Below are 24,192 nucleotides of genomic sequence, written 5' to 3'. Positions count from 1 at the left end.
AGAAATGAAGGGTTCAGAGAAGGAACATTTCCCACATTTTAATGCATCTGGGAGATAGAAGGCAAATGATGGGTGATTTACTTTTGCCATTGAATTACGGAAAGATTTAATCTATTTTTATTCCAATTTACTCTTTGCAAGTCTAGCCTAGATGGAGTACATCCTTCTTCCCTGCAACACACCAGCCATTGCTACTGTGCCACTGCCACTGCTAAGAGAAGAAAAGCTGCAGTTACTGTGGGACCTCTGCCATCACCCAAGAGCTTTCCCAGTGAGGGGGGATGCAAAGGGAGCTAGAAGATAAATATTTACAGCACAGGATTCCACCAGACTTCCAAACTTCTGCTGAAACAGAAGGCATGAAAAACTTTTTTATTTTTTTGATTGAGACACTCAGTTATGCACCTCCCAGCCAGGCACACACCCAACTCCAACGAAGCTGTTAATTCATGAATATCATTCATCACTGGGCATTGCTCAGTGTGGGCACCACAGAGGATCACAGTTTCCTGCTCTTGCCACCACATCTCCCTCTCTCTTCTCTTCCCTGCATGGCTGCCACTCCAAGTTTTAAAAGAAAAATGCTTTTCCTGAGAGGTTTCTTCTGCCTTGCAACCTTTACTTAGTTTAGGGGGCAAATGTGCTATGTAACTGTTGTGGAGACAACATGACTCACAGAGGTTGGGACTTGGCACAGAAAGGGAGAAGAACAGATGCTCATGGATTTCATTGCAAAATGTAATTAGCCATGGTTTTGAACACTACATACAACATATTCCAGTAAACGTGAAGCAACAGGAAGTGCCCTCTGTGTCCTTGTGAGCATCTTGGGTGCTCCTCCAGATCTTACCTGTATTTTCCATACTGCAACATTTCAGCACAGCAAGCAGCAGCCTTCTGAAATGTGGGGAGCATGAAGGATCATTTCACATACAGCCAAATAATCTTTTTAGCACTAATTTTCTCGTTCTCTACAACATCCAGGTCCTGAGGGAAAGCTGAGCCCAAAGCTAGCACTGGATGAAAAGATTAGTTGCTTCTGCATTAAGATGCTTGTAATGATTCAGCAACTTCAAGCCATCTTTCTACCAACAAGGAATCTTTGTGCTTCTTCTATAATCCGATAGTTCAAAGTGACAAATAGAAGAATTTGGCAGAAGTCATTACCACCTACAAAGCTGTTGTACATTTGCGAGTACAAATGGGTCAATTGTGCCCCAAATTTGCAGCTTTATTCAGCTGGGGGAATAATCCCATCCTTCTTTCTGAAAAGAAATCCACAGTTTTGCCTTCCTTAACAAGCAGTTCACCTGAGGTATCATCCGCAGAGCAAAGGCAGTGTCATGCACAGCTCTAGGTGTGACAGTTGCTTCCCAAAGAGCAGGTGAAGTGCACTGAGGACAGTGAGATCCCCTCATTGGGAGAGTGACCAGCTATCTCCCATCTGACTCCCCTTTCCTTTAAAACCAGGCACAATAAACTCCAGGAGCAATCAATCCTCTGCTTTTGTTGAAAACGGTTGCTGCACAGAGCAAAATAAACTACAGAAAATCTCAGCAAACAATTCAGGGTCTGAAATTCTTCTTTTCTAACAATTAGTAGAGAGCCTCTTTGTACCTCCTTCCGCAGCTGTCTAGAGCAGAGGGAAGTGGAGAGGGTCACAACCTTAATTGTGGACACAAATTGGCTGCTGGTTCTTCACTGCTGTAATGGGGAGGGGAGGTTGCAGCCACAGAGTAATGAGTGAGATTACACTGCAATCAGGGAACGGGGATGGGAGCTGGAGAGACATGCTGAAGGCAGGGAAAACATCCCCTAAATTAAACCCCTATTGTTCACCTCATCTCTCTGCCTTGGTGGATAACCCACGAAACTCTGAGCTCCTGCCAGGAGCCAGTGTGAATAATTCTGGAGTATTTTTCCTACCTGTTGCTAACATAACTGTCTGTGAGTGCATGAGCTTTACACTTCTTTGAGCCATACGTTTGGGAAGGTAAATTTTCTGTAATACCTGGGAATATCCTCTTCTCTTCCCTTTTGCCAGTAAAATCTATACTGGTTTTTTTTCAGGATGAAGGGGTGCAAGTTGCACTGCTGAAAAATCAGGAGTGCAGTACATGACTCCTCAGCACTTTGTGCATCATTAGAGTGAGGTTATTAACACGATTATGGGGGGCTGAGGGCAACAAGCTCTCATCCCTCTGCAGGATGATGTGTGAAAGCAAGGAAGGCAAATGCAAATTTGCAGAGGAACCACGCTCCATTCAAGAGGTGAATTAGTGTTTCCTTCCCCTGAGACACTGTGGAGGTCCTCACACCTGAAGATAACCCCATGGTCATAAAACCCTTTCCTGAAGACAGATGAAGAACAAGAATTCCACAAAGATGGCAAGACTAGAATCATCAATGGACATCAACGTTTTGGGAAATAGAATCTGGGAAATACTGAGTAGGAACTGATGCAACATGCTTGAGATCATCCTTCAGAAGCCTTTGTGTAAGACTGTAATGGCATCCTATACCCAGAGTGCTGTGATGCTAAATATAGCCATGCCCACTGAGAACAGCTTCAAGTCCTATCTTTGAAACTGCTATGGATATCAACTCTTCCTTCGTCTCATTAACACTGCTGTAAAGTGCCTGGCACAAATCTACATCAAATGAATATAATTACAGGGGAAAGTACATTGCATTAACTTGTATGTCTGGCCTTCCCTTGCTTTTTCTGTCTTACTGCTGTACACAATTTTGTTTCTATTTTTCTTTACAATTCATCTTCTCTGTCCTTCTTTTCTTTCAGCCTTTCACCTACTCCTTATTTCAAGCCCAAAGTTGCTTGCTTTCCTTTTGTTTTTTTTCAAGTTTGATTCATTTATTCTGCACTTACGTAAATTATTTTATACAAGGCATATAAACTGTAGAACTCCTTGCAGAACAACACAAGCACTGCTCCCCATGTAGGTAAGGAGAAAAAAAAAGTAAAGTAAACAAAATGCTAAATTAAGTAAGAATCTCTTACATCACACTTTAAAGCCTGCCAAATCTGACTCTTCAGATGTACTGCAACAGCAATTTTCTAAGACACAGGTCTTTTGCAGGTAAAAATCTTTAGTGTCAGACAGAAAAAGAAATAGAGGTTCTTCCAGCTGCTCCAGCAGGGACTAGGGGATGATATACCTTTCAAACAACCAGGCTGCAAGTTGTCAGAAAGTCACTACTGCATGACCCCAAAACAATGCCATTCTCCTTGCCTACTATAAAAGAAAGGGAAAGAAGATGAGGGGAGGTATTTACTTTTCATATCTCATCTGAACCACCTGCAGGACTTAAGGCAAGTGATCTCTGCTGAAATGCATTGTATTGCTCAGTCCATCCTCACTTAATTCATCTCATGAAACTCTTAAATGGTACCCAGGCTACAGGCTGGCTCTCTACAGAGATGGGAATTACATCCCTAATTACAAGATATGGTACTGCCCTAATAATAAATCCTGTGCTCAAGAAGTCCCCACCCAGGGGAATGAGCCTTGACCTCTTTTAACAAAGACTGCAAAACAGTTGATAAGAACATTAAAGCAAGTTCCTGCTCCAGAAACCAGGCATTTGCTTTTTCCAAACACTCTGGGGCTGGCTGCAGAAATGAGCTTTGAGCACATCTCTCTAGCCTGAGCTGGTGATGGTTGCCTGTCCCACAGCTCAAACACAGATTTGGCAACAAGCATACAGAGGTGCAGAAGTGGAACTAGAAAGACAGTGTTTCACCTCCACATATTCACCCCACAATGTGTTTTACCCCAAAATGCTCAAACAGCACCAGGACAAGCTCGGCTTGACAGGTCCATTCCAGGCACTGCTGGAGAAATTAATCTGAATTTTCACACATCTTCAGGATGACCCTTCACAACCCTCTGGAGATGATGGGCTCCTCTATGAAATGCTCAAAAGAACTGGCCCTTGCTAACCTGTCATTATTGCTCCCTGCATTTCCTTACAAACAGCACCTCTTGCCCTAAGAGCTCTCCCACCTCACACTGCAGCAATCTCAAACTGGGGCCAGGTTTTCTTCTCCAGCACAGATTTGTAGCATTTAACAGCAAACCTTCAATTACCACAGTGCATGACCGTAAAACTTGCTCAACTGGAAATGTTCACTTATTTCTAACCTTGCCTTCAGTTGTCTTCTTTCTTTTGCCCCTGAAGCCATCTCAAACAGTATTCTCCTGGAACCTCTGTGCAGCCTGCCTAGCACAAACCTAAACCATAAGTCAAAGTGATTTAAATTACATGGAAATATATATGTCCCCTTCAACACCAAACTGGGAACGTGGCTCCTAATGGGACATCGCTACACATTACTCATAAGGCCAAGACATGTGGCATTTCCCAGGGAACATGCACATTCTCCTTTTTATACCAGATGACATAAGCAGCCATCAGTTTTTTCCTGCTGGGGCTGTGACTTCCATACACATAATTTGAGTCCTTAAAGTGAACCCCTTGATGTTGATTCCAGCTGCCTCAGAGAAGAAAAAAAAAAAAAAAATTAGGGAAAAATAATAAAAAAAACCGTCTTGGAAATATATAGCAACAAGAAACTGGCAGGACAAACTCACACCCCCACTGTGCCAAATTGCAAGTTTAGTAATTCTGTTTTCTTCCCACTGAGTGGAAGGTGTCATTAGCTGCTGTATTTAGAGCCACAGAAAAGGTTCTTGGAGCAATCCCCAGTCTTCCTCTGAACCAGGTGGCTGCTGACCACAGGAGCTCTGTGCAGCTGGGGACCTTCACCTTCATCTGCCTGCAGTCACCACTTCCACTTGAATGGAAAAGAAATAAACAGGGCAAGTGGAGCTGTATGAAGAGAAACGCTCAGGCTACGCCGTCCTCCTCGGGGCTGGAACTCATCCCTGCACCACCACGGCCACTTTAAAGCCCCTGCTCTGCATAAAGTACTCTTGGGTGCTTTTAACTGCAGAATAGCTTTCCTTCTGGGAGAGGATTTCTCCTCTAGGCCCGTCTCTGTGGAGCACCCATTGAACCAAATCCTCATTTCTGAAGATTACTACAACAATTCAAAGAATCATCGTCTTACTGCGAGAGCCTTGGAAAGGGAGCACAAAGGCTTTGAAAATGCCCTGCCACCATGCAGCGTGCACCTGGGCTAGAGTCTCGTCTGCTGGCAACGTTCCTACGGGCTTTTGAGAATGTCAGCCCACCAGACCACGAGGACAAATGTGCCTATCCACTGCTGGAGGTTTTGCTGGCAGCGCTGTGTGATGGAGGAGGAATGGCAGAGCGCAGATGTGATGACTCGATGGGATTTCAGATAAATAAAGATACAAATCCATAACCATAGGGGGTCTTCATGATGCCTGCAAGGAGAAGCGAAGGGAATTGTGAGGAATTGCCCCTTTGGTGTGGTGACCGAGGCTGGGAGCACCCCGTGGTTTCCAGAGCTGTTTGGGATGGTGGAAGTGAAGACCACCTGCGCTGACAGAGAATTGGGAGAATCTGTGCAAACATTCATTATTTATAAGATAGCTGTCCAAAGGCAAATTGCCTGGAATCCATTAAAGGGAGAAATCCCAGCTCCCTCTGGCAGTCGCCTGGCACAGACCTTTTCCACTGGCAGAAAAGGGAGGGGGGGGGGAAAAAAATCACTTTCATTTCTAATTAATCTTCTGGTATATAATACTTTTAATTAGGAGGAAAAAAACCCCTGTGTGCTCTTTGAGAGAGGAAGGAAGGAGCCAAAAGCGAGGCAGAAAGCTCTGGCATCTTGGCTGTAGTTCAGACATTGCCTTTAAACCTGAGGAGCAGGTGAGCCCCGGCTCCTTCTCTTCCCATGATGTGACCAGAGCCCCCCAACGCTTCAGGGGCTGCTCTGGAGATGGGGAGTGGGACCCTGTGTGTACAGAGCTGGCTATGTACCCTGGAAAAGCAAATCCAGGTGAATGAAAAGTACTGGAAAAATGCCTTGGATAGGAATGAAGAAGACACTGCTGGACACAGCATGGGCAAGACAAGGAGAAAGGCCCAGGGAGAAGGAAATACAACCCATACATTATCTCTTCAAATTAATAACCCCCAAAAAACGTTCCTTCCCCAACCCCAAATTTCCCAGCCCTTCTTTTTCCTAATGTCTCTCTTCCCTGCATTCATTATTAATGCCACTGGGGGTACAGATTTGCACTTCGGTTTCTGAAAAATTAATTCAATGATTAAAATTTCAGTCTCTGAGTAATGAAAGCAGCTCGGGCAAGCTGGAGATGCCCCTTTGCAGTCTGAAGGCCTTTGGTGTGCTGCCCATTTACCCCCTGCATAAGAAGCCTCCCTGTAGACCTGGCTCAAGGGAGAAAATATGGTAGGAAAATGTGGTTTTAAGTTGATTAAATTCTGGTTTTGTGGAGAAGCCATTTCGGTTTAATACCCTACCAATTCTGTATTCACTGCAGAGAGTGAACCCCAGGTTCTTCCAAGGCTCAAGTACTCATGGCTTTCCACATGACCCCTTGGGTAAGGGCAAATCTCCAAAGAATGTAAATATTAATCAGTGCTGTACATCTATCACTCACTGACAGGCTGATTGCAGGCTCAGAGACTTTTGGTGTGGCTAATGAAATTTTCTGTGACACTGTGCTTAAAATGAAAGAATAGCAGAGAAAGGTTCCCAGAGAAAGACATCATCTCAGCTCATAAAAAATATCTATTTTCTCATCTGTACCCACACTATCAGCAGAAAGAGCAAGACTCAATGAACCTGTTAACTGGCGAGGAAAGGGCAGGTGACACAGCACCCGCCCCTGGATGGCAATTTCACCTCATTCTAGAAACACAGAGACTCCCACAGCAAATTCAGAATCAGCTTAAGGAAGGTCCTTTCCCAGCCTGCAGCAGAGCTACCCTTCCCACCAGCTCCATGCCAAAGCAAAAAGTGGGCAAAAGACCTGCATAATTCTCCACCCTCAACTCCCAGCACTGTTATTTTTATTTATTTTAAAATAAATGTGAGAGGGATGTCAGAGCTGTGAGCAGCACAGGGAGCCAAGAAGCTCAGAACCCTTCTCCAGGCTGAGATTAGAGGAGAAGGAAGGGCTGGATTTAACCTTACACATCCCAATTTCTTTCCTAAGGTGCTAAAAAATAGCAAAATAGAACAAATATACATAAAAAACACCCTGCCTTTTCAATGGCATTTTGCTTCAAGGTTTAGTTGGATTTATACTCAGCAGAATAAAGACAGCTAAAGTGAACAGACTCCTTAGGAAGCAACATCTTGGGAACATGGTGGAATCTCAGGGCAGCACGGGCAGGACACTCCCCACCAGCCAAAGCAGCACTGCTTGTGCTGCCATCATGGGGAAAAGAAATGGTCAAAGAGGAACAGGAAGCTCTGCCAAAATCCTCCACAGGCAGGAAAATAGCAAAGCCGTGAAGCTGAGATCTGATTTTCTCTGAAGCAACAGGATTAGCGACAGCCCACACTGCAGTTCACTGGGGTCAGGATAACTGAAGGAACACCGAGCGCTGACTCAAAGCCAGCTCCTGGATTCAGACGCTGTGCAGCTGCTCCTGACATATTTTATCAAAGCAAAGTTTCTAAAACTCGACTGATTTGTGAATTTTGGGGGAAAAACCAAATGTAGCTCCAGAAGAACATGCTGTGTACATCACCTGCCCAGTGCTACCTGCTAACAAAAACCAACAGAAGCACAGACACCTACTTTTTACCCCATTTGCTGAAACTTTGCCAGGTGAACGTGCAGAGCATCGACTGCTTGGAAAACACTCTCTGCTTTTCTTCCTCAAGATGCAGCTTTGTGGAGATTTCAGAATACGTGGGCTTTTATGTGCTGTTCAACTCTTGAAGCTATTCTGAGCTGAGCCTTTAGCACTCGGCCCTGCATCTACAGGGCAGACAGAGCATCAGGACGTGCAGGATGAGCTCCCTCACAAGCTTTCATGTGCCAGCCTTCTCACCTTGGGACAGGTTCATTCATCTTGCTCTTGGAGCCCAGGTGGTTTTACTGAGCCTGCAGCTATTAAATTTTCCCTTCTGAAGAGGCTCCTGAGCAGGATCCATCCCAACCTGAGCGATGACGTGCTGGGGGCACAGCCCTGACGCTCTGCGCAAAGAGGAAATGGAAATGCTGGAACAAGCACTTTGGCACAGCTTCTTGGCTGGGCTAAAGGTTTATTCCTGGGATGCTGCTTTCCTGCAGACTAAGGGAAATTAAATTTAGCACTTTGCAAATAAATAGGTTAGGGCTGAAAGGACACTATTTAGGAATTTACTGCACACAGCAGCCTCAGAGATTATAGATCCATCACCGTCTATTACCTTGCTAGTTACTGCTTCCACTCTGTCTATCTTCCCTACTTACAGAGTGGTCCTTTCATCAGGTCTTTTTCTGTTCCAACTTGAAACTGTCATCATTCTCATGGAATTATATGAAGAAAAACCACTTTAGGCTGCAGTGACTCTGCCAAAAAGTCAAGGACAACTCCCGTGGTTCCCCAAGACAAGGCGATGAGATTCCTGCCTGACAGAGACATGCACAGATGTCTGACAACCTCCTGAGCAGCACAGCAAGAGACAGCTGTTTACACACATGTCCAAAACCTCTGGGCCTCCCTGCAACTGTCAGCTGGGCCTTTTCAACACCCACAAAACACAGGAGGCTTCACAGGGACTGGCAAACCAACAGCTGATGGCAAATCCTGCTGCAGATTCATCACCACTACATGGCACGTGGCAGTCACCAAAGGCACCGACACGATTGTAACCCCCACCTTGTGCTGTTCTCTACTCTCTACTTCAGAGAAAAATCATCTGCAGACAGTTCCCTCTCCAGGGTCGGATACATCCCAGAAATGCAAAGTGACAGCCAGCACATGGAATACTCTCCAGAGCCTTCCATTAAGACAGACAAACCCTCCATTTAAAGGTTTAAATTTATGACAGCTCCCCAGAACACGGCTGAGATAGATCTACTGTTATCAGCTACCTGCTTTAGCTAAAACAGAGTAGGGACAAATTAAAATTTTCAAGTCTCAGTTTGACATATTCCCTCCAAGATACAGACAGACTAGTTTGTTTTCTTTTGGAAGTAAAAGATGCCATCAAAAGATAATCTTGGGAGTTATCAGAGCTGGAGGTCATCCTCAGCTCTCAAATTCCCTGCTTCACCCACGATGTGCTTTAGCTACAAATCCTTATAAGACGGATTTGACATAAAATACTTTTCAGTACTTCTTCCTCAAAGGACATTCTCATGCAATTGGCAAAATAGAAAATACATTAGGTACAAAGGCCTAAAACAGTACTAAGTTACCTGCTCGTAGCACTAACACTCACATGGAGCAGTGGGAATGGTTTCTGTGTGGAGTTATAGCAATTCGTGGACTTGCCTATTTGAAGCAAATGTGAGAACAGGAGAGGTTTTTTTTTACCATTTCCATGAATGTGAATGAAGACAGTTGATACATTATCAAATCCTTAATATTATCCTTACTATTAAATTATTAGAGCTGTATCCATGTGAAGTGTTAATTCCTTAAGTATACAGAATGTAAAGAGCTGAGCTGCAAGCACTGTTGCTCTGTAGTGTCAGGTAGAAATCCACCAGAATCCCAGCAGTCAGTCCTTGCACAAAGCTCTCCAGGAGGATTTTCAGGGTATTCCTGCATTCTGTCACTGCTCCGTGGACACAGCAATATTAATGGATTGACACTGCACCAGTGATATGTTATGATCTGGAGAGCCTGCACGGCACACCATGCTTAACACTCCCTGATGCTGTGAAGTGCATCAAATCTTCAGGAACTGCCACGACTGGATGCCTGATGTGCTTCCAACCCTCTCCAGCAGTAACTGCCTCCAAACAGTGGTAGGATGCCTGGGGGCAAAGCAGAAGGTATGCTCACAATAGTTATTATCTTTGCTTTTCTACAGGTGCTTTCATTTAAAAAAAAAAAAAAAAAAAAAGAGGCCTCTGTTTAGATGAGGGTCTTGGGGAAAACCCAAACACAGCAGAGGCTGGGATCCCATGAAGGAGAGCTGCCTAAAAAGCTTTGAAATGTGGGTTCTTATCTTAAGCTGGCAAGCCAGTTTGAGAGAAAGCGCATTAACTGGTTTATGCTGTGCCAACTTCATGGCTAAGAACCATGTAAGAATTGAGGTTTTAGACTGTGAAGTGTGGAAGAAATACAAGGATGATAGAGGAATTGTATGGTTGTGAGATGCTGGCTCCTGTCTCGCTCCTGATGGTGGCCCTTTGGCTGCCAAAGGGGACCTGTGACCACAACACCCCATTCTCTGCTTCTCACTAGTCCCCCACTCCATCCTTCCCCCTCACCTGCCAAATGTGGTGGGAAAGAGCCAACCACCCCATCACCCAAACTGAATTTAGGCTGAAATCTTACAACTGAAATCCTACATGAAGGCACAACACAAGCATTTATATTCACAACAAATAAAGGAGAAGACCTTTATATGAGCCCAGACACACCTTTCAGATGGAGGCAATAGATGTCCCAGGGCCACACCAGCATGAGAATCTTTTACTGTGTCTCCATACTTGTGAACAATTTTTATACACACAAACACACACCCTCTTCCCTCCCTCAAGGTTAGAACATCTTTTGCCCCGTTCAAGCACGGGCAGCAGCTATAACTCCCAAAAGAAGAGATAAGACCTAATTTTATTTGTATTTAAACAATGTGCTGCTTACTCAAGAGAGAAGAGAGGCAGTGACTGCCACCCACTCCACTGGTGGCTTTGTGTAGGCTGAGCTGTGCTGCCGTGACCTGGGCACTCACATGCTGGTGGGTGCTTTGCTGGATGCTACCGGCTGCACCTCAGAGCTGTTTCCTGGAACTAACTACTTTTCCTGGAGGTCTTCTCACAAACCTGTTCCCAGAACATACAAGGAAAAGGTGAAGGAGTGGTACAAAAGGCATCTTGAAGTCTTCTTGGCAATATTCTCACTGTATGCCCTGTGCACCACCACCCACCCCTCACAGCCAGCTGAAGAGAGGCTTCAGGGGTGTCCATGTGGAATCACAAGTGGAGGAAAGGTCCACAGGGATTGCTGAAGTCCCTGACAGCTTTTGTCACACAGGGATGGCACAGAAGATGCTGTGACAATCTTGCTCTGGCAGAACGTGCTGCCTTGGAGCAGACCAACACCTGCACAGAGGCCCAGAACGGGCCCAAGGCACAAGAGCTGACCTGTCCCTCCCTCCTGTCCAAGGACAGCAAACAACAGAGACTGTGGAGCAGCCAGGGAAGATGAACTGAGATGCAGGGTACCCAGAAACTCCAGGCTTTTCCCCTGCGAAAGGATAAAAACCTCCAGCAATTTCCTCTGCTTTTCATGTGCAGCTTTGAACAGAACCATATGCAAGCCACCAGCGGGCTGTGGTTTGCTGACACGGCTCTGCATGTTCTGCAAAATCACAACAGAGCAGCCAGGGACAGTAACAAGCGTGCATCAAAAGCTGCTTTGCGAAACACCCATCTTATGTGTGCTGCAGGGAGGCTTGGTATTCCCCCATCGCCCAGGCTCAAGGCACTGCCTTTTCCTTAAAGAGTGCTGATCACACAACCCCTAAGTAGAACATCTTTTGCAACTACCAGAGACTCAAATAAATAAATAAATAAGTAAAATTATTTGAAGATATTTAATGCCAGTTGGGGGTGGTGGGAACCCACAGAAAAGGAAACGAGCACGAGTGCAGCCCCAAGCCCCCTCAGGATGCACCATGTGCCTGAGGGATTATTTCCTGCATCCATTGCTGTGCAAGAAAAGCCATCTGCCCTGGTTACATCTCCAACCCATCCACATGCAGCTTCCCCACCACAAGACATTTTGAAAAGCTTCTCAAACCCCTGGGAGTCCATGAATTGTAATATCCTGCACCCAGGTGAGAGGGACAGAGAAAACCAGGAGGTCGAGTGACCTAGAGCAGATTTAGCGGCAGAGATGGGAACGGGAATCCAGGAGGGGTTTTGCTTATGTCCCCTCTGCTTTATCCCTTCTTTAACACTGTCTCCATCTCACAGTGCATAAACACATCCCTGCCAGCCCACACAGTCCTTTGTAAGCTGTTCAAACACAGCAGCAGGCAGACACAGACATCCTCCTCTCCCGAGACCTCCCACAGGGACACTGGGCACAGCCAGCGACAAGAACAACTCTTCTTCAGCAAACTGCAATCACGCGGGTGCTGGGGCCGTGGTGGGGGGGAGAGAGGGGAGAGAGGAGAGAGAGGGTTTTATTAGAGCAGGTAAGGCAGCCAGGACCTGCTCTGCCTCCTGCTCTGCCTCCTGCTCACTGGCACTGCCACCTCTGTGCTGTGCAGGGCTGCCCGGCTCTGCCCCGTGGCACCAGGATGGAGTCACAGGCTCTCGTTTGGGGCACAGGCACGACCTGCCCCATGCCCACCCCCTGTCCCTCCAGGGCCACACATGTTGCCACACCAGCCTGGATGTTCTGGTTTAATTAAATTCTTATCAGTGACCTGTGCTCCTTGACGGTGCACGTGACAAGCCCCAGAAAGCACAGGCTGTCACTTGTGTTTCATTAAATAAGAGATTTCAAGTAGGGGATTTGGAGGGAGATAAATTGCAAACCTACTAAAAAAAAAGGTGTATTCCAGTAATTTTGTTAGTCATTGTTATTGCAGAATCATAGAATCGTTTAAGTTGGAAAAGACCTTTACAGTCATCGAGTCCAACTGTAAATCTAATGCTGCCAAGGCCACCAGAAGCCCAGGAAAGATGGTGAGGTCCTTCAGCTGGGATGGCTGATGCCTGTCACAGCCTGGATGAGGCAATCAGCAGTTCTGACAGTGATGGGGGCTGAAGTCAGGTGAAGAATTTGTGTGGATAATTCCAAAGCTGCCTTTTTTCAGTGCCCTGCTCCTTTGCCAAAGGAAGTACAGACGGAGAGGCAGAGCTCATGCCAGCGCAAGGAGGGTGCTGTGGGGAGGGAAACCTGGGAATACTGCAGTGGCACTGCCGTGTCCTTGAGGAATGAAGGAGCAAAAGGAAGGGAAAGTGCAAAAACAACTTGGTGGTCAGCAGCTGATGATTACAAAACAAGCAGGGAATTGCAGAGAGACAACCTGAAGCTCAGATGGCAGCTGAGAGCCAGCCTCATGTTTCCTGTCCCAAACCAGGCCTGCTTTTGTGAAGTGACAGGTTTTGTATCTGCCTCACCAGGTAACACATCAGTCACTCCAACAGAGAGGATGCACCCACCAGCAAGACAAACCTCTGACCCTTCAGAAAGCCTCACATGCACCATTCTGCTCATCAGGAAAGACTCTGTCACTGTCATGCTCCAACATCATCAGCATTAACTACCTCCATGCCTGGGTTTACCTTGGCAGACTCAGGCATGGCAGGAAGAGGAGCAAGTGGTGCCAACACACTGGAAATGTACTGTGCCAGCCTGGCAGGTAACAGGGGAGGGTATTCCCCAGCCCAAAGGTGCTCTATGCTCCCCACCAGCACCGTCCATTTACCCTCACAACAGTCCAGTGACATTGGCAGGAGCATTGTCCACCTTGTACAGGTGGGAAAGAGAGGCTGAGAAAGAGCATTCCCTTTTTTCAGTTGGAAGAAGGCTTCAGCCCAGCCTCCTCAGGCCTTTGCTCAGAAAATCTGCAGTCAAAAGAAAACCTTCTGTTAGATTTTTCCACTATACTCAAGGTGACTGGCTTCATTAAAAACAGAGAAGGAAAAAGCCCTAATGTGCACTAGGGAATAGGCAGTTGTTCAGGGAGGCATATACAGTAAGAGAGAAACTGTGCAAGGAAGAAAAAAGAGCATGAAGAAGAGCAATTTGAAGACAGTAGCAAGAATTAAAGTTAGGTCCTAACACAAAACAGGCTGCTACAATATCTGAAAGAAAATTATGTGTGGGAAGTTTAAACACAGGATTTGCTGCTGTAACACCATAGGTTGCTCAGCAGCTCCTTTTAGAGGCTGCTGATTAGTGCAACCCAAGATGGGTGCTTGCTGACCCTCCCAGGAATCCCAGCAATCATCCAGCAGGAAGGCACAGCGATGGCAGGCACCCTCAGAGCTGAGCTGAAATCAAGTCTCCAACAACCACACAGGCAAATCGAAATCAAAATATGAAGATTAAATAACCTGTAATTAACAAGAATGAGGAGTTAAGAGAGGCCTACAGTCCCTAATCAATCTCTTGCTGCCTGGCCTGCTCCACCGATGAGCCCCATTGTTAGTTTTGATTGTGTGTACAAGAGTGCGAGACGGTGGCTGGAAGAATAGCTCTCCATCAAAACTGTGATTTCCTTCCCCCCTTGAGACTCATCAAGGGTGAAGAGGAAGAGAGAGGAGAAGATAGAGATACGAAAAGAAACAAACAGCTACAACAGACTTCTCCAAGACACTGCTATGTTCAAGGAGGAATATCTGAAACTGCAGGTATGCCAAGAATGTGGACTCAAGAATCACAGCTCCCAACAGTGCTGTCAGCTTCAAGATGAAACAAGAGCACTCAGGAGAATAAAAGTAATCCCTGCATTAACCATCCTGCTTATTCTGAGGTGTACATGATTCACAAGTGTGCCCCGGCCCAACCTGTTCTCAGACTATGCTGGAATCTCAGCAGAACAAACTCTCTCTGCACGTTTAACCACACGAGTTTTGCTTCCCCCTTTCAGGCAGCAGTTTGTCAGCATCACCTTGAGTTTGAAAAACAGCCTCCAAGTTCTTTCTTGTTCAATCCAGCCTCATTTCCCTCCTGAAGAAAAGAGAATTAAACTAATACATCTTGTGCACACTGCTGCCCTACTGTGTTTCACACACCTGGTCAATACAGAAGCAAGAGGTCAGCGAGCTGCCCAAGCCATGGGGCAAGCAAAGGAGGACCCAGCCGGTTAAAGGTGGTGTCTGCCCTTCCACCATACCCTTCCATATAAAGGAAAAAAATACCCCATTCTCCTTTTTTACACTCCTATGCATCTACAGTGATTGACATCAGAAGCAAGTGTTCATTTTCAGGTGGCCCCAAAGTTTGATAGTTATAGTTTCCCCTCACAGATCTGCAAACTAATTCTGCATTTAACTCCTTAAAGAGGTGTGCAAGGACGGTGTGTGCACACCAGCTTTGCACAGCTTTTTAATTTATCAGGCTGTAGAAAAGCTGTTGATTTTATTTGATTTTGTGAGCGTATTACCAATCCAACAGGACACCAATAAAGGTTTTATTTTGCAGCAAGAAGTGCCAGCCCTGGAGCTGGCCACGTTCTCAAGCTATGTCAAGATGTTTCTGGTTTGTTTGCTGTCTGGTATCTCGGGTATTCTCTCTCAAGGAATACAGCCTATCAACCTGAGGATGCTCTTCAATGAACTACTGCTGGTATTTGGGTTTTCATTTGATAATTTTGACAGAAAATAATAACACAGGTGAGACCTGGAAGCACAGAGAATTCTGTACTCTGCAGGACTAAGCTCTGAGGATATAGAAAATATCTGTCTAAAGGCAGCCTTTGGCCAGGATTGTTTGTGAGCTCAGACACATAACACCACTGTGACACTGGAAAGAGTTTGTCTGGTTTAACTTCCTTCCCAACCAATTTAGACCCAAATAACTTAAGCATGAATTGTCAAGAAATCTGAGCACTCCTTTCTAAGAAAGTAGAGGAATCTGACACCAGGAAGATTGTGAACATTGACAATTACACAGGATCAGATCCATGACCTGTTCAGCCCAGGATCCCTTAGAAGTGACCAGCCCCACATTCATGCTGAAACATTGCGAACACTTTACTTGAGCACTGAGGATAATCAAGAACAGATTACTCCCTCTTCTTTACTCAGGTCTTCACTCCCATTTCCACAGAATGAAGTTGAATGTTGCCAAGCACAGCAGCAGCAAAACCATTTGTACACCCAAGCCAAAAAATAAGCAGAACGAAAGGGAATTCTCTTCCTAACCTCTATAGTAAGGAGTTGCCTTTACCCCTCCAAGCAGAGAGCTGTGAATGTCCCTGCTTCAGGTAAATGTACATATTTAACATAAAACTAAATATTACTATTTGTCCACAAAGATATCTTAGCATTTTAGAAAATGCACTGGCCTCCTGCTCAGTAGTTCCCTGAAGCCATAGGGTCTATCAAATAAAAGGATTTATACTCTTTTCCTTTAAAATTGATTGACTTCAAATGCTTTGGCTGGGACTGTGTCCTTAGGCACACAGAAAGACAAAAGCCTGCGATTTAATTTCTTTCCACTGTTTGTTCATTTGCACAAGTGTTTCCAAATCATCTCCTCTTCAAATTTGACCAGTCTTTCTGTTTACTGAAGGACTTTCTTTGTCTGAAACAATTGTCATTGCCTTTCTAAAGACCTCATTTCCTTACTCCCATTCAGGACCCAGCCAGAGACAAGGATAAACAGCACAATGTACACCTGGCCAGGCAATGACAGCCTGATTTGCCACCGCCTCATTCCGAGCCGGATAAGCTGATCTGGAGGCTCCCCTGCAATGCTTGTTTGTTCTAACAGATATCTTTAATGGCTTGTTACAAAGGCAGTCGATGCAGTTCCTGGATATCTGATGGGTGGGCTGGTCTAGACACACCAGTGAAACACCACAGAAAACACAAAATCTGTGCCATGGCTGGACACATCTAATGGAGCAGCAATGGGAATGGAATACGAACCTGTCAAGTGCCCCAGGAGGTACAGTGCATTACAGCCCACAAAAAAAATCGTCAAGAGTCTAAACTCCTGGTGAGAAATCTGTAACAGTGCTTTCCACAGCGTTTAATTGAAACAATAAAAAGGAGCAAACAAGCGGGAGCGCGCTGTGAAGCCTGAGATGTGCCTTTCTGCCCACGCACTCACAGAGGGGATGAAAATCACTGGAACATCCTTCAAGCTGATGAGCTCATCTGTTGCACTGATAGGGATCACCAATAAATACTGGCATGGTTTCATTGGAATTCAGTGCTCATTTATGGATGCAGTCATTGACATTCCCAGCACAGCACTGTGATTAACCCTTTCACTGGAGCTGTAATCCAAATTAATGCAAACTGGCTGGACACATACAGCAGGTAGATAATAAGCTCCACTAGAATAACAGCACACCTTGGCCAGGAAAACCAAGCATATCTTTCATCTTCATTTAGCTTTGAAGGGGTTACATTACATGAGCTCCTCCTGCATCCCTCACTTAAAATTAAATGCCACCAGCAGTGCTACTGAAATATGCTTTTAAAGTTTACAGCCGAACTACAGAAGCTTGTAAAGTGCCAAGGGACTTCTCTGGTTTAATTATATAGACCCTGTTCCATAAACTGCTTGAATAGAATAAATACAAATAGCATCCACGCTTTGTGACCTCTCTGGGTTAATGAAATGCACACAAACACCCACAGTCTGCTACGGCTCAGAAATTCCACAGCATAAATGCACAACCCTGCTGGAAGCTGTAGTCAGGATTCAAGCCTTCATACATACATGAGAACCAGCTGCCTGGACTCAGCAAGGAAATAATTTGTTGTTTATATTCTACTACTATTCAAAGCTGCAGTCGGTGGGAATTGTCTGCGATCTGCTGAACAGGGAGAAAGAGACGGAAATTTTCTTGTTCATGTTCTAATTTGCAAATCTGCTCCTCTTGTCCGGAGAGGTGGTGAGGTCAGGGAGGCTGAGGAATTCCAAGAATCAATAAATGACCCGCCCTTGGCTCTAGGAAATGCAAGATCTTCTCTACCTGGTGACACTCACTTCCCTCCTCGGAACATACTTGGGAATAAACACTCGAGGGAAGAAGAGAAAGCGGGAAGAATGTGTACAGAGAGAAATCTCTCTCGGTACTTTATTATCCCCTCTCCTGCATATAAGTTATTTATATTGCCATTTCATGAAGGAGGGTTTGCTCCTATTGGAGAGAAGCTCCTGAGCTGCCAACCAGTTCTGGTTCATGTGGCCAACATACAATTTTCTCACATTTTCTTAACTTTCTCCAGGCATGGCAACTCTCCTGTGGTGCAGAAAAAACTGCAACTTGTCTGGCCACGGCATCCAACAGACATCTCCAGGAGTCTGCTGAAGTATCATACACTAAATATTTACCACTACAGGTGTGAGCAGAGGTCTCTGGAGGTGTTAGAGCAGCACTGCACCATCTCAACAGAGCACTGCTTTTGGGATTCAATGGCAGCACCTTAAAACCAATAGAATTATTCTCTTCCCTGGGCACTGAGCTTTCCTTTGTTGCTGCCATGTGTCTCAGGTAGTCCTGAACTCTCCTAAGGCCAAGCAATATGACTGTTTTGGGGATATTTTCCTAGTTTTACCAAAGATCCTACGTGCTGTCTTATACACACCCTCGCTTGCTTTATTTGTTGGGTTTTAGTTGTTTCATTTTTTTTCCTGAGGCTCTAAAGTTGCAGAACAGGAAAATGTTTGTCCTGGTATGGAGAGAAACAATCTTGCAGCCATCCACGTGTGGCACACAGCTGTAGGTCTGCAGAAACAGAACTTCCCCACTTCCTGCTTGTAGAGTTCCCTCCTGTACTGAACGACTCCAAAACCTTTCAAAAAGGAGATTTGCCCTAGGGAGGATCAGTGGGAGGCATGATTTGAAGTGCTGTTGTGTTTACCATGGAGAAGAAGAAAGTTCTCCCAGTGACCTGTAAACTTGGGCTGTTGGCACTTGAACCATCGTAAAGACAGGACTTAACAGCTTGGTGACTTCTAATGTCACACCTCAGCTCTCTAATGCATCGGCCCAAGTTTGCCAGCTGGAAGGCAACACAGCAGAAAAACAGCCCCTCTATCAAGCCACAACCTCACAGCCCACCCAGCCAGACCAGAACAGCACCCGACAGACAGAAGACAGACTGTTATTGCTACTCATCTGTGCTGTTCACATAAATGGCACTTCACACACACCAGGATGAGTTGCTGCTCAAAAGGGATTCCAATTTACATAAAGACAAGATGATGACATGCAGACAAGCTAGAGGATGGTAAAAAAACATAGGGACATATATCTCATAGTGAAGTAATGATGAGCCTTGATGGTTACATAAGGTTTTATTACTGCGGCATATAACTGATAATATAAAAAGGTGAAGTGCCAGGCCAGATGCCTGAGGTATTACGCATATATAGCCTCTTCTCTTTACTCCAGACTTTGATATATAAGTGGGAGACCAGATGTCAAACCTCCTACTTTTTAACAGAAGAAAGGATCTTTACTTCCCTCACGAGGGACACTCTGCCATGTAGGCAGGGGGCAGTGATTTTCCAGTCTAATTCCTGAGAAAGAGAAAATACACCCTGGCACATTGAAAACCATGAACCCCAAAGAAGCAGGTGCAGCCAGGGGTGCACAGACCTACCTTGAAAAGCAGGCAGTCCCCCTGGTGCTCGGCGTACATGGAGCTGAGCCGGTACTGGTTCTCCGTGGTGATGTCGATCTGGTACCCCGTGAGTGTGTAACACACCTTGCGGAACTCCTGGATCTTGGTCTGGAAAACTTCTTTCAGGCGCTGGTTTTTCAGTTCTGCACTTTCCACTTGCTTCTTCAGCTCTGGGTAAGGGAAGAAAATGGGTACTTTCTTATATGGCACCGGCACAGAGCCCTTGTGCTGTACTTACAATGCTGGCCAGACTGAGCGAATTCAAAAGGTTAATTAAAAAGTGAATTAAGCAGGCAGAGTAAAGAAACAAGCAAGCTGGATGCCTCTCCTCCTGGCCCCAGCAGACTAAAAGATAGCAAACTGGGGAATAAGGAAAGCAGACATGTCTTGGTGGGATGGATTTTCCTTTTGCTCAGCCAGTCTTTTAACAACATATTACCAAAATTCAAAGCTATAACATCCACTTCCCTACATGCACACATTTTGTTTTCTACACTCAACCCAAGAGAAGGGTGCTTCTCTACACAAAGCAATAAAGTGGAAAAACGGTCCAAAATACGCCTCCGTATGGCTGCATCAGGAGGAAGCTGCCTACAAGGGAAATCTCCTCCAATTGAGGAGATTTGAGGTAAGTGCTTTGATCTCAAATTGACACACTGCTTAGGAGTCCCTCAAGGTTTGGGAAGGGGCTTTTATTGTGATTAAAAGCCCAGAGAGCACCAATGCCTCTTTGCATTTGCTACCTTAACTGGACTAGTCCCTATCAGAGAGGTCCTGGGAGACTGCCTGCCACTCACCCTGTGTTTTATTGCTACAAAGGGAGCTGCCAGTACTGTGAATCCTTCAAGAGGATACACAACAATTACCATGAATCTTTCACCCAAGGTGCCTTCTGAGTAATTAAACCTCAGTTTATCATCCCATTAATTACAGAGATTGGCTTTACTCTAATATACACTAGAGATGTCTCTCAAGTCAGCCTCTTGTTATCAACACTGCAGTCCAGGGTTAGGAAAAATCCTGACTCTAACAGCAAACAAATAGACTTCCTCAGTCGAATACCTCTTTGTCATTCTGAGGTTTAAGGCTTTGTGCTGTGATCAGGGACATAATTGCAGCATTTGTAGCCCATATGTCTTGAGTTTAGCTAGTTCAGGTCCAGCACTAGGACAGCAGGAACTTCAGTGCAAGGTGACTGCTGGAATATGAGGAATGTTTTTGGCTGGGTTTATAGAGCCCATACTAAAACATTATTGCTTCCCAAGTGAGCTGGAAATTTTTTTGCTTGAGTATTTGCTGGAAAGTGTTTCCATTGGCCTCCCAGGCACAGTGCAGGGAGGATGTAGGATGGAAACTGCAAGGCCATGGACTTGCCAGTGATTCACCTCTGAGCAGCTGCTGACACACCCAGAGAATGCCAGTCACACCTCTCCTGCTTTAGTTAGGCACTCTAGGTGGGACAAAAGGACCATTCAGTGTGTTAAGTTAAAGTGCCCCAAATGCCACTGAGGATGCCCCTGACCAGAAGTACTTTGGCCTTAATTCAACTCAGTTTAATCCCCAGGCAAGGACAGGAACTCTTTAATGGTTGAAGAGAATTGCATGTCCCTTTACTTCCGAGTGAGAGCATCCACACAGGGAGAATTAACCCTGGCCAGCTCCTTACCTTCAGCTAATTGAGCTCCACCTTCCTGAGCAGCTTGTGGTGGTGATGTACAAGCAATGACTGCCTTTACTCTGGGCCTCCCCACAGCCGCATCTTGCTTTATGAAGGGGAGCAAGCCAGTTGTGGGGAACATCACCAGCTGGTTCATTAAAACCCTGCTATACAGGGAACCCCCAATTGTAGGGGGATGTAAAGTAAGTAGAGAATATCCAAACCACTCTTAATGGCCCAAAGGGTTGTGCCTTACACACAGTCCCTTCTCATGTGCTCAAAAAGGCTCTGCCTGACCAACCACCTTCCCACTCACAGCAGCTCATCAATGTGTGATTAACTCAGCCCTTCTCAGGATTGTTACAACCCTTTCCCCATCATCTCAGCTGGGTCTGGTCTTTGATTAATCAAGTAATCAGTCTCTGAAGCTGGGAGGTAAAAGGGTGGCTCTGACCTAGATATTCTTTGTTTTCATTCAGCTAGGCAACTGTTAAGGACAAAATCCTATGTATGAAAGTAAAAATTCAGTGACCACACTGCAGTGGTAAATAACATTTCGTCACTGTCAGAGACAGCACTGCCTTTAATATATTGCCCATGTCCAACAGCAATATTTTTTTCCCTAATAAATGCAGCCTAGCCTTGGAAAAGTAAATCTGCCTCTTCCTACCGCATCTCAGAGGTTGCCTTCCCAACTTCTATAACCTTGGAGGTGGATGGCACCCTAATTCATTAACTCCTTGAACAGCTTTTGTTATTCATGAAGAGTTAGTGCCTTTCCACTGTTTTGTCTCTCAGACTTGGTCCTGCCAGTGGCCACCACGAGCATCCTCACCCCCACCCAACAGCACTGGCCTAGTTAAAGAACCCTCTGACTCTGCAACAGCAACTAAGTGATGGCAACTGCTTCCCTCCACTACCCTCAGGGTGAGAAAGTAAAAACTTTGACTACAATCAGTTTTTTATGCAAGAAATCTGGGGCTTTCCAGTGTAACTGAAGTTCCAGGGAGCCTTCACCCCCGACTGCGTGCCCTTGCTGCCTCCCTGCCGCTCCCCTCCTGGCCCTCTTTCCAGAGCCTGCGGCAGTGTTGGTGTCCTGGCTGGAGGAATTCATCTGCATGAAAAACTTATCTGCTCGTTCGAGATGCCTTGTGTCAGCCACTGGCACAAGGTGCTGAACTCGGGAACTGCTAATGTAGATGCAGCTGAATGTGCCAGCGCCAGCCAGGGGTGGGATAAAGCCTTGTCATCCCTTCTGTGACTCCATCAGCACTTGTCCAGCAGGCTTTCTTTAGCTTAGGGACAGAGCAGAAAAAAACCCAAGCAGGCACAGGGACACAACAGGAGTGCCTGAGCGTGCAGCTGCCCCCAGTGAAAGGCCCATTGAACCCTGACTGTAAAACAGAGATTGCTCCTCCTTTACGCCCAATTAAACCGCAGCCCTCAGCAGCTCAGCTACAGCGACTGCTGGTGCCTCCCTCCTGCAGCGTTTATCCCCTGGGAGCGATTCAACCCCGGGCTGTTTAACTCAGGACAGCACTCAGCACTGTGACTGCTCCCCTGCTTTCCACTGAGGGATCTGCTGACACAACCAAGAAAGCACATCATGAGCAGGATCCATGGAAGAGTAACTTGATAGGAAGGTAAACTGAGACTTGAGGAAAGTCAGGTGGGATCCCACTGCTCAAACAAAGCCATTTGAGATGTCTTTCGTAACTTTCCACCATGCTTCTGCAGGAAAGAGATTTCCTGCAGGTTCTGTGTGATATCAGCCAGCCCCAGGCCAATGTCTCAGGCATCCTTGAGGTGTCTAAAATGGCATAGAATATATATTTTTAGGCACTGGGTACCTATGGAGCGTCTCTGCACCATGGATCTGTCTAAGTACAGAAGTGGCACTGCAGATTCCCTGCACCCAGCCAGCAGGACAGCAGCATATGCACGGACTTGGGGACAGTAATTAATCTTTCTAATATGTGCCCCATCAAGTGAAGATGTTAAGCTATGAGGCAGCTCATTGTTTGCTCTGCATCTGAATTCAAAGCCGTGACAATGCTAATTCTTAAGCCTCACCTAATACCGCTAATTCCCGCCAAATTTCTAGCACAGTCAGGAAAAATTGATTTAAAAGTCATCATTTGGCACAGAGTGCAACTCAGCTGTTTCAGAGCAGTGCTTAAGGCACAGCAACAGAGGCCACAGAACAGAGGGAGATCCTTTTGGGATGGGTCAGGGGCAGTAGCAGAGCAGGGCTCTGGTGACAGCACTGGTGTGTTCACCCCTTTTATCTACCACCTGCAGAACACTGAACATCTTGACCCACTCTGATCTTTCCTGCCATCTGGAGAATTAGGTTTAATTACATCTTTAAAAGACAGTATTTGAAATCTAGAACCTCTGTATTTAGAGAGCCTGCGTTCCTGTGTTTGACCTTGTTCAACTTGCACACAACAGGTGAGAGAAGTTGCAGAGGCCATGGATGGGGAAAAGTCACACCACAAACACCCTTCATCCTGAAGAAGGGATGCCAAAGCATCTCCAGGTTAATGAAACAAATAAGAACTGAGAAAATAAGCATGAGGTTTGGCAGGCCATGCCTTGGCTGGGGGTAACTACTGGCCTGAAAAAAAAAAAATAAAGGAGAACAGAGAGAACAGGAAAATATATAGAAATACTCTCCCATCTCCTTTGTATTCAGGCCGAGAGTATGTACAAAAAGTTGCCTGTCCCAAAGAGTTTGATGTGGAAAAAATATCCTCACTGAAAAAAAAAAAAAAAATCATTAATCTGTTAGAGAATTAATATTGCCAAATGATTAATTCCTCCTAATGATACTGCTTCTTGAAACACCTTGTATTTTCACACACTTACATTGACTTTAATGAATAATTCAAACTATTTTGGATAAATAAATAAAATATGAGTTGGGCTTTTTTGGTCTCATATTGAAAATGTCACTGCTTTTTATTCCATTGCTTTGACACTCCTTACATCTGAAACTGTTCAGAGCAGCCTGGAAATACCACAGCTTTGGCTCTTGCTCTGAGTGCAGCCGGGTCAATCAATAACAATAGCAGTCTCTACACCAAAGAAAACCAAATTCACACTTAACCT

At 45.5% G+C, this 24,192-nt stretch overlaps 1 protein-coding gene across 1 annotated transcript in view; it reads right to left on the bottom strand.

Annotated features, from left to right (window-relative positions):
• Positions 1 to 24,192, bottom strand: part of MAD1L1 (MAD1 mitotic arrest deficient like 1) — a 350,530-nt gene that overhangs the window by 70,805 nt on the left and 255,533 nt on the right. Inside the window, exon 17 of the mRNA XM_008633475.2 lies at positions 19,401 to 19,591. Within this exon, the coding sequence (XP_008631697.1) occupies positions 19,401 to 19,591 (191 nt within the window). The remainder of the gene's footprint in view (positions 1 to 19,400; positions 19,592 to 24,192) is intronic.

The sequence above is a fragment of the Corvus brachyrhynchos genome, unplaced genomic scaffold (genome assembly GCF_000691975.1).
Source record: "Corvus brachyrhynchos isolate BGI_N302 unplaced genomic scaffold, ASM69197v1 scaffold5, whole genome shotgun sequence".
NCBI classification, from domain to species: Eukaryota; Metazoa; Chordata; class Aves; order Passeriformes; family Corvidae; genus Corvus; species Corvus brachyrhynchos.
Note: the sequence above shows the minus strand (reverse complement) of the source record. Positions and strands in the feature narration are given on the sequence as shown.